General features: G+C 41.5%; 1 protein-coding gene across 2 annotated transcripts in view; it reads left to right on the top strand.

Annotated features, from left to right (window-relative positions):
- Positions 1–10846, top strand: part of RPIA (ribose 5-phosphate isomerase A) — a 30038-nt gene extending 19192 nt beyond the window's left edge. Inside the window, exons 5-9 of one of the 2 annotated variants that reach the window (XM_072767124.1) lie at positions 1042–1106; positions 2258–2326; positions 3035–3176; positions 4752–4851; positions 8314–10846. In XM_072767124.1, coding sequence (XP_072623225.1) covers positions 1042–1106; positions 2258–2326; positions 3035–3176; positions 4752–4851; positions 8314–8462 — 525 coding nt within the window. In that variant the 3' untranslated portion in view covers positions 8463–10846. The remainder of the gene's footprint in view (positions 1–1041; positions 1107–2257; positions 2327–3034; positions 3177–4751; positions 4852–8313) is intronic. The other variant, XM_025994383.2, reaches the window with a different exon arrangement.
- The last annotated feature ends 393 nt before the right edge of the window (positions 10847–11239 follow it).

Raw genomic sequence — 11239 nt, forward strand, 5'->3', positions numbered from 1 at the left:
GGGCAGAGCCAGGGTAGAGTGTGAGTCAGTGTTCAGCACTGTGAGGAGAGTGGTTTGGGCTGAAGGTAGGCCTGGAACTCACACAAAGAAGGTTGCAGTCTTCCAGGCCCCCAAGAGTTGCCATGATGTAGCCTGGCCCTGGGGTTAGTGCAGGGTGCGGAGAAGCAGTATAGTCTCTCTTTTTAGACAAAGAACAGAATCTGAAAGCATGGAAACGAGGTGAAGCTGAAACTTTGTGCACTTTATACTTGTGCCATGCCAGGCAGCTTAAACTGACTTGTACCCTGAGGTTTCTTCATACAGCTGCTTTAAATAACCATACTTAAGACTCCCACACTGTCTACTTGGAGTCCAGGAGTGTCACGAAATACTTAGCTTCCTTGATTTCAGATCTTGAAAGATGAATGAACCCACCTGCCCCTGACTGCTCCTGGGGTTGGTGGTAGAATTTCCTAACAGTGGGAGTGGGCATGCCTGGACAGGTGCTTTGGCGGGGTCATAGTCAGGGTGCCTCAGATAATTTCCAATTGCAGATCAAATGTGTGTCAGCTTTATAACTCTTCATTGGGTTTTCTCTCTGTGCTGGAAACTGCCTTTATTTTTGCCACTTTAGCATGGAGACTTCTGAATCAGTGTTTCTCGGCCTTTTTTCTGTTGCCCCCCTCCAGTAAAATTTTAATACCACAGGTATACTGTGTATCTTTTCTGTATTTGGGGGTGATGTCACCCACATTGGGATTGTGTACTCTTAATAATTCTAGCTCATCCACAGAGACGCCTATCAATGAGAAAAGGGAGTGTAATGTGGGTAAGAACTAGACCCATGTGTGGCTTCCAGGCTCCATATTTGTTTCTTGGTGACCTTAGTGGAATAGCTTAACCTCTCAGAGCCTGTTTTTTGACTGATTAAATGGGAATAACTCTACCTAACTAATAGGGCTGCTGAGGATCTGATGAGTTATTACATTTTCAAGCTTTGCACAGAGCCTCCCCTCTAATGGCTCTCAGCAGTTTCTGTATCTTTCTTCTCCCCTCCCACAGATTGACCTCGCAATTGATGGTGCTGATGAAGTAGATGCTGATCTCAATCTCATCAAGGGTGGTGGGTGAGTGTTGTGGGGACTTTCTTGCTGAGGAGTATCTGCCAGTTAATCCTTAGCAAAGCAAGGTGGAAGACAGAATAAACAAATGGCCACTGTGATGTATGTGAGCTTGTCTTTTTTCTAGGAAGTTGATGTTTGTTAGAGCCAGTTTGGCATTTCTAGTTATGAGTAGCAGTCTGCTGACCAGGAACCTGGGTCTCTTCAGTGAGATTATTCATCTTACTGAGTTCTCTGTATCTGCATTCTTCTGCTGATTCAAATTTTAAAAACTGTATGAATTAAACCAGATATGTTGTTGGGGTAGATTATTAGGTCTGTGGGAATTAGTGTGTGATCTTTGCTTAAAGCTGCTCTTAACCTCTGTGAGCAGTTAGTCGTACATTTATTTATTCACTTGGAAAACATTTATTGAGTATTTCTTAAATGTTGATTAGGTGGTAGGGAATGATGGATTGAAGAAGGCAAAGTCCTGCTCCGCTATTGTAATTTAGAATCATACCGTACACTCTGCTTCATCACCCCAACTGTCAAATAGTAGATAGGAAAGGTTGTTCAAAGCTTGTCCTTCTTAAGGTATAGACCCTTCCATTCATGCCATCCATGCTCAGATGACTTTTTCTTGAGCACAGATATATTTTAGATAGGAGTGTGCCTGGCCTGACTGGGATCCATTTCTCCCAGACATAGGCTCATTTACCAGAAGCAACATGTCTTAGCTCAGGCTGCCTTAACAAAATGCTGTGGTCTGGGTGGCTTCAGCAACAAGTAATTTTTAAGAATTCTGGAGACTTCTGGCTTGAGTTGGCTGCCTTATCATTGTGCCCTCAGGGTGGAGAGAGAGCAAGTGAGCTTTCTGGTGTCTGTTCTGTTAAGGACATTAATCCTATCAGACCAGACTCCTCCACCCCTCCAAACACTTTTAACCATAATTACTTCCTTAAAGTAATGTGCACTTGGGAGTTATGGCTTCAATATATGGAATTGGGAAGGACACAGTTTAGTCCATTGCCCAGCATGATGGAGTTGAGGATCTCCCTTTAAAAATTATAAATTCAATTTCTCATTAAGTAGATTTGGGTTTCCTGTATCTGACCTCAGTTTTCAAATTGAGTTTGTGTCCGACCCTGTATTTGTTTGCCTCTTCCCATCCCCAGAGGCTGTCTGACCCAAGAGAAAATTGTGGCCGGCTATGCCAGTCGCTTCATCGTGATCGCCGACTTCAGGTACAATGTTGAGTGTTCTGAGCTGTCCACTGGGGGCAGGGGTAGATCACACCCCAACCTCATCCCCATTTTATAGAGGAGGATAGAGAAATGGAGGGGCTGTCTGGCTTTCTGAGACTGATGGCTAAGACTGAGGGAGTGTCTTGAAGGATTTTGTTCCATTTTCATACTGAAGGTACATATTGCTATGTTTTGTGTCCATTGGAAGGAGGAGGAAATAGCTTGTCACTCTTGTGACAAGAGCATGTCCTCATATATCACTCATTTGATCCTTGTAGGAAGGACAGGCCCTGCCCACGGGCAGTGACTCAGCATGCTCTGCTTCCTCTGGACTCGCACATAACTTGTGTTGTGCAGAGTCTTTGACCAGGCTCTCAGATTCTCCTTCAAGGAGTCTGGTAGATGGTGCTTATGCTGAGCATGTTAATTAAAAAAAAAAAAATTGTATTGACTTACAAGATATTATTACTGTAGAAAGAACATAAATAATAAATACCTGGATAGCCACAAGCTAGTCATAACCAGTTTTAACATTTTTAAAAGTCATATTTATTTGAAATACCTCATTTCTTAACTAGTAAAACAGCCCAAATATTAGCAGCCCGGTGTGTTTCCCTGCTCTCTGCCCACTTACTATGTCTGAATTTGGTGTTTGTCTATACCATTGAGTTTATTTATATTTATTGTACTTTCTGACTTTCTTTCCAGGAAAGATTCAAAGAATCTCGGGGATCAGTGGCACAAGGGAATCCCCATTGAGGTCATCCCAATGGCCTATGTTCCTGTAAGCCGAGCTGTGACCCAGAAGTTTGGGGGCGTGATTGAACTTCGGATGGCTATCAACAAGGCAGTAAGTGGTCAGGGAGGTTTCTCAAGGGCATTCTAGCTTCTTAATGTGGTGTCCTCCCTTTTGTTTCAGTTAGGTCCCTCTGTGTATAGCCTGGGTAGTCAGCTTTTATTTATTTTTATTCAGATTATTGGTTTATTTTTAGAGTACTAGCTTTATTAGTTCTTATATTCAAACTCGTGTAGATAATATGACACTTAATGCAGTGCATATTCTCTGTACAAGTGAGGGAATTGATTCTTTTTCTTGGTCCCTTGGGGTCTTATAGTCCTCAGGTGATGGGATCTTTGTACCTTGTGGTCTGGACCACTGTGCTTCCCAGTGGCTAAAAATGGCTTTGGGAGGCACCCCAGGGCAGGAAGTTTTCCAGGTTCCATGGTATAATTTTCCTTTTCTCCTCTTACTTCATTCTGTGACAAGAAGTAGAATTTCCTGGGGGATGTGAACTATTCCTTAGGAATACGCTTTGGAAACTTAGTGCAAATGTTTCTCTTCTACTTCTAAAGTGGGCTGCACAGAACTTTTTTTTCCTCTTACACTTAAATAAACAAGCAAAAGTAATAACCCAAAAGCTAACTGTATTTATAGATATGACTTTATAACAAGTTTAGAAGATACAGAAAACAGATTATCTGTGACTTTACCCTGATGCATTTTTATGTTGATTTTTTTTCCTGGCGTTTTTCTGATGTTTTAAAAATCAGTCCTAATTCTAGTGGTTATGCAGAGCTCTGGGTCTAGTTCCCTCTGTAGCTGAGAGGTTCGGAGGAGACTGTTGGAGAAGGGGGTTCTCTCTCATGGCTGGGGTGACTCCAGACAGGAACCCAGCATCCTGCCTTCTTGGGGCTCTTCACTGATCTCCCATCCCCTCACCTCCAACCTGCAGGAGCAGCCTAGTTTCCTTGCCTGTGACTGTAGTGCTCTGTCCACATTCGTGGTCCCAAATGCCTACTAGTGCCCAAAGCTGTGGAGGAATTTTGGGTTAATTATCTAAAACTACCCTCTGCTCTTTTTTGGAGCCCAGAACACGTCTCTGCTTCCTCTTTTGGTGGGACTGCCTGCGAGGTGAAGTGATGGGTGCAATAGCACTGCCTTATTTTTTACTGGGCACCTAATGTGAAGCAGTGAGAATATCCACCGTGTGGATAGTCTACTTCTGTTGTTCTAGTTTTTCATTCTAATAATAGCCAATTGGCTATTATTAGCCAATTAGTGAACCCGTCCTATGAGCCCTCACTGTGGTAAATGCTTACCCCTACGGTTTATACATAAACTGCTTTCTCAAGTATGTATCATTATCCTCTTTTTGTAGTTGAGGAATCTGAGGCTCACAGAGGTTAATAGCTCCTCTGAGCCTCCTCTATACCTATGTGGCTTCAAGACTCAAATTTTGATGCCAGAGTTCCTGCTCATTACTTCTTCATAGCACTGCCTTCTAGAAAGCAGGAGGTTGGGGTACTGGCTGGAGCAGGTTAATTAAGATACTTGTCTGTGGGCCTCCCTTTCACTTTCTTGCCCCTCTTTCTCTCCCTACCTGTATTTATAACTTCTGTAAATGTGGAAAATCATACCTTCTAGGGTCCCGTGGTGACGGATAATGGGAATTTTATCCTTGACTGGAAGTTCGATCGGGTGCATAAGTGGAGTGAAGTAAACACAGCTATCAAAATGATCCCAGGTAAATGTGATCCCAGTAGTGTTCATTGAGAATAGACACCCAAGCACTTTGTAACTGTCCCCTGGCCATAGGAGGCACAGGGTTTTGTAAGACTTGGTTGGAAAGAAGAATTTCCTTTGTGCTATGCTTGGAGTTTCTGACTTCATGCCTTTGATTCCTCCCCACCCCCCAATAGTTATTGCTTACCTAGCAGCTTGTTGGTTGTGCATTTACAACCCATTTTAGTTGGGAGAGGCCTAGAGCTGATGGAGTATCAGAGGGGATTTGCCTTAAAATAAGCTCACCCTCTCTGCATAGAGCCTTCCCTTCCAGAAGCTTAACTAGAGCCTCTTTCATTTCAAGAAGTAGGCTGTCTTGAGCAGTGGGGAATAATGACTCTGTTCACCCACACTCATTAGATATGTACCATAGGCTGGGTGCTGTGCCACATGTTACAGGGAATGCTCCATCTATAGAACTTGGAATCTGACTCAAGGAGAGTTCACATATACCTAGGGAGAGTGTGCATGGCTATGTAGAAGCCAAGCCTACAAATAAGATGGAATGCTAAATTTGCTAGAGAAATATCAAGAGTCTAGAGTGCACATAGGTTGCTTCCTTTGGAGAGTGTGTGAGAAAGTTAAGGAAGAGAGGTGGCTTTTGATCTATGCTTTGGCATAGTGTAATCTAGACATTGCATTAAGTGTTTAAAAGTGTCTTATTTGATTGTCCAGTTGGATGAGATAGTTATAAAGGAGAACATGGATCATGGAAGATTACATGACTTGCCCAAGGGCTACAGTGCCAAGAGGGAGTCCTTATTTCTTTGAGTTGAGGAGGGGTGGTATGGCATGAACATTTGGGGTGGGAGAGCCTCTAATGCTAATAGTAGGGGTCTGGGGCCGTGGGTGAGGCTGGGTGGGCAGTGTAGAGGTGAGTCAGGCATCCAGGCCAGAGGAGGTATCAAAGGTCCATGCAAGGGGATTGGATGGAGGGAGCAGATGTGAGAGACATTAGTCTTAGGATTTTGAGAGACTAAGACTCTGACTGGAAATAGTTCATGGCATAGAATATTCTTGGGCCAGAATAAGCTAATGGGGCAGGTAAGATCAGTTTAGCAGATTTTAGTGGCTAATAGTAGATTCAAGAGCAGACTGCCTGATGGGGTTCCTAACCCAGCCTCACTCTGCCAGTGTGAATTTTGTGCAGTTAGTTGATGTCTTTGTGACTCAGTTTCTTCCTCTGTGAAAGAAGCTAATTTAAGTGCCTACTTCATAGGATTTTTGGATTAAATGAGTTAAAAAGATGCCTAGCACATAAAGGAGTGTTTGTTGAATGAACACATCCCTAGGAAGAAAGGATAGTATTGTTAAATATGCTAGATTCTAAGTAATCCATGCTATTTAGGAATGAAAATAATGTGACTATATGCCATGTAATAAGCTAATTTTTCCAACCTTACTATAAATTTAGTCTGCTCTTTTCCTTTGACTGATAGTCTTGGAGCAGATTTATTAAGCAAAAAAGAAGAGTTGTATTAGGCTTTTTCTCTCAGTACTCTCATTTAATAGAAGAAGTAATGAGCCAAGAGGGCAAGAGGAAGAGAAGAGGTAGAGGTCACCATAAGCAGATGGAAACATTTGCCCCTAATGATAATGCAGATAGACCAGGGGATTGCATAGGAGCAGCTCACCAGTGGGGGCTTGATTTCTCTGGAGGTGGATTTCTTGCAGTGCCCACTAGGTAGCTCTGTTGCTCCTGCTCAGATCAGAACCTTTCTTGGCTTATTGAGACATTGAGCTGTCCTTCCATGAGGAAGTTTCTCCCGTATTTGCCCTCTGCCTCAGTAAGTAGAAGTAACCTACTTACTGAGAAGTTACTTATTTTTACTCAATTAAGTACAAGCCTAGAGAAGTTCAGAATCTTAGTAGGAACTTCAACTGAAGAAAATGAAAAAGAGAGGCTAGATGTTAAATCCTGCCACCAGAAGCATTGGTGTGATTTGTTGTTTCTCCTGTTCTCTCTCTTCTTTCCCTGGTCTGTCTGTTTTGATACTGCTGGACCAAAATCCAGGGAAGGGGAGCAGGGCAAGTTTCCATGTCTGTCCCTGTCACCCGGCCCGTCCCTGTCACCCTGCCCTTGCCCTGTGTACATTTGTGTGTCTGAAGACACAGGACAGCTGTACTGGTGCCTGCCTAGTCACTTCCTCCCTTGGATATGCCACTGGGTTCCACCCAGAGCACAGAGGCTCTGTAGAAGGGCCAAAGCTTGTGGGTTCTTGGCCCCTTGCTCACAGTAAGCCACCTCTGTCTGCCCTTTCCACTACTAGGTGGGTCAGTAACCTGAAGATGGGGTGCCCTAAGATCAGACTTGGCTCCTGCCATTCATCTCTGCTCTTTCTCTGAAGCCTTTTCTGAATCTGGTTTGACTTTCTTTTGGATCAGGGGGAAGCTGTCACCTTGCATTAACAGAATTGTTGAAAAGGATGGGTCTTGTGTGTCCCCTGTGCTTCCTTTGGGAGACTTCAGTTGGTGCAGTGGTGTGCCAGAGCCCTATGTTTCTCAGCAGCTCCTTTCTCTGCTTCATGACTCTTTCTCACTGATAGGTATTTTTTTTATGTATTGGGAACCTTCTTGCTAAGTTTCAGTTTTAAAATCTTTTTTAGTTGATGTTCTTCAAGATTATAAGAATAAATGGTGAAAAGTCTCTTCCTTCTTTCCCTCCATTTTTTCCCCTGTTAGATGGTGCTAAACTTGCCCTGCATGGATTGCACCAATTTACCCCTTTACTAGCAATTTTTCCTATACACTTGTCCATCAAACTTGTTTTCCTGATGGTTCGAACACCATTTTATTGGACATTTTACATGGCCTCTTTTGTAAAGTACCTCTTTAAGTCTTTGGCCCATTTTTCTACGAGGTGGTCTGTCTTATTGATTTGGGGAAATTATTTATATATTTTGATGCGAGTTTTTCGTTGGATATATGCATTGCAAATATCTTCTAGCACTTTGTGGGAAAACCTTTAAGGCTGATAGTGTGATTGAAGATAACTGGGTGTGCAAATAGCCAAAGCAATCTTGAGAAAGAAGAGCAGGGCTGGAGGTATCACAATCCCAGATTTCAAAATATACAACAAAGCTGTAATAATTGAAACAGGATGGTACTGCCACAAAAATAGACACATTAATTAATGGAACAGAATAGAAAGTCTAGAAATAAGCCCATGCATCTATGGTCGATTAACCTATGACAAAGAAAGCAAGAATATACAGTGGGGAAAAGACAGTCGTCAACAAATGACACTGGGACAACTGGACAGCTACATGCAAAAGAATGAAACTGGACCACTTTCTTACAGCTCTCAAAAATAAACTCAATGGGGTTAAATATGACATTAAAGCCATGAAACTCCTAAAAACATAGGCAGTAATCTCTTGGACATTGGCTTTAGCAACATTTTTTTCTGGATCTTTCTCTCCAGGCAAGGAAAAGAAAAGCAAGAATAAACTACTGGGACTACATCAAACTGAAAAGCTTTTTGCACAGCAAAGGAAGCCATCAACAAAATTAAAAGGGAGCCTACTAAATGGGAGAACATATTTGCAAGTGATATATCCAATAAGGAGTTAAAATCCAAAATATATAAAGAACTCTTACAACTCAATACAAAAAACTAATAATCCAAATAAAACTGGGCAGAGGACCTCAATAGACATTTTTCCAGAGAAGACATACAGATGGCTAACAATCACATCAAGAGATGTTCAGCATTGCTAATCACCAGGGAAATCCAAATTAAAACCACAGAGAGATATCACCTTACAACTGTCAGAATGACTAGAATCAAAACTAAGAAATAACAAATGTTAAAAAAAACAAAACTAACAACCCCAAAATCAAATGTTGGTGAGGATGTGGAGAAAAGGGAACCCTCATTCTCTGTTGATTGAATGTAGGTTGGTGTAACTACTATGGAAAACCATATGGAGGTTCCTCAAAAGATTAAAAATAAAAGTATTAGATGGTCTAACAGTTTTGCTGGATATTTACCCAAAGGAAATGAAAACAATAATTTGGAAAGATACATGCATCTGTGTTTGTTGCAGCGTTATTTACAATAGCCACGATAGGGGAGCAACAGAAGTGTCTGTTGACAGATGAGTGGATAAAGATTTGGTATGTATGTGCAATGGAATATTATTCAGCCATAAAAAAGAATGAGATCAAACCATTTCCAACAATGTGGATGGACCTAGAGGGTGTTATACTAAGTGAAGTAAGTCATAGAAAAATACCATATAATTTCACTTACATGTGGGATCTATAAAATAAGACAAGTTTGAAAAAAACAACAACAAAAACAGAAACAAACTGGTTTTCATAGAGGAGGAGCAGAGGTATAGACAAAATAGGTAGAGGGGATTAAGAAGTCTAAACTTAGAGTTATAAAATAAGTAAGTCCCGGAGATGTAAAGCACAGTATGGGAAATAGAGTCAGTAATATTGTAATAACTTTATATGGTGACAGCTGGAAACTACATTTACCACTGTGAACAACATGTAAGGTACAGAATTGTTGAATCACTTTATACCTGAAACATACTCTAGCCATATATGACAACTTCAATTTAAAGAAAAAAGGAAAATAAATGGGAGCAGGGGTTACTTAGAGTAGTCACATAGGACCTCTCTGAAGAGAGGACTTATCATCTGATAGCCGAAGGACAGAGAAGAACCATCCCCTTGAAGTGCTCAAAGATGAATAGTCCAGCAAACAGAATAGCATGAGCAAAGGCTCTGAGGCAGGAAAAAAGTTGGCATGTTTGGACAGCATAGAAAGCCAAGATGGCAGGGGAGAAAGGGATTGTAAGAAGAATTAAAAATAATCAGAATCTTTTTCATTGTTCCGAGAGAGGAAAGACTTCAGAGCTGTCATTTGTCCAGTGCTGCTCAGAGTATTGCTCTTACTGACTGTATGGTCCTTGACTCTCTTCTTGCCTTGAGAAACTGAAACCTAAGGCTTTTTTTCATCTTTCATCTTGCAGGCGTGGTGGACACAGGCCTTTTCATTAACATGGCTGAGAGAGTCTACTTCGGGATGCAGGATGGCTCTGTGAACATGAGGGAGAAGCCTTTCTACTGACCCTGCAAGAGTGGAGCGTGTTCACCTTGAACCCCCAGTGTGCAGCTGAGGTAGACATGCCTCTCCAGGAGCCTTTGCCTTAATGCATCTGTGCCAGACAGACGGCTGGCAGGGCGGGGTGGGGGGGTTAACTCCAGTCTTCTGAAGTATTGTTATTTAATGTCTTTTTAAAAAGAGAAATATAAACATATATATTTTTACTATTAAAAATACTCAGTTTTTTTAAAGTAGAACTTGATTTCATGTTTTATATATGAAACATTTACCAAAAAAAAAAACAAAAAAAAAAACAAAAAAAAAAACAAAAACCCACAAACAGGAAGAGGACTGTCTTTTAAACTTTTAACTTGAGTCTGCTGGTTAAGCTTCTGAATATTGGGTGTGCTGAGAAATGTAAATCAAAACTTTTCTTTAAGAAAACTGGTAAAATGAAGGGCCCAGCCAGCAGTGATTCCCTGATGCCTTACTGGAAACATTAGAGTTTACTTTTCTACCACATTGTTTTGTCCTTAGTTTTTGTTGTGATCACGCACAATCCTTGGGTCCCTGTTTTAAGATGAGGTTTACAAGAGTCTGGCAAGTGGAGCAGTGTGGTGTATAGTGACTCAGAGTGTAAACTGTCAGGGAGAAACTGGTTCTTTTGCTAAGATCCGGGGGTTCTTTCAGACCTCTGTCGTGGGAAGCAGTTGGCCAGAAATACTTGCCAGTACTGCCAAAGCACTGCTGTGAAATGTGAAATACTTTTAAATCATTGTCTTTTTGTTGTTAATATTTTTTCTGTTCCTTTATTATTATTTGCATGGTTCACCATCAGAAGTCATCTCCATACATTGTTTGAAAGTTGAAATAAAACAGTATGGTGCCGTTTTGACTCTTTGTCTTTACTGTTTGCAGAAGTTTTGCAGTAAAATAGGGATCAACTTCTCACCAGTTTACATTGGATCTTTGAGAAGAGGCAGAGTTTACTTGAGAAATCTTGAACCAAAGACTAAGTAAATATTTCCTTTGTTTCTGAGCGAGCTTGACATCAGTTTTATTCCATAGGCCTTTGTCAAACAAGACATTATTTTCTTTGTTAATGGAAGATAACTCAGCTGAACAGAAGTCACCAGTTATTCCCAAGTGTCATATTATTAGTCAGACCCTCAGTCCCAGAAGCTGGTGAGCATGAAACAGGTTCCTTGTATTCCCTCCTTAATCTCTCACTGATCTTCAGATCGTGTGCCCTAGTGGGCAGTGCACTGTCCAGAAAGCGTCAGAGATG

Source organism: Vulpes vulpes, chromosome 8 (genome assembly GCF_048418805.1).
Source record: "Vulpes vulpes isolate BD-2025 chromosome 8, VulVul3, whole genome shotgun sequence".
NCBI classification, from domain to species: domain Eukaryota; kingdom Metazoa; phylum Chordata; class Mammalia; order Carnivora; family Canidae; genus Vulpes; species Vulpes vulpes.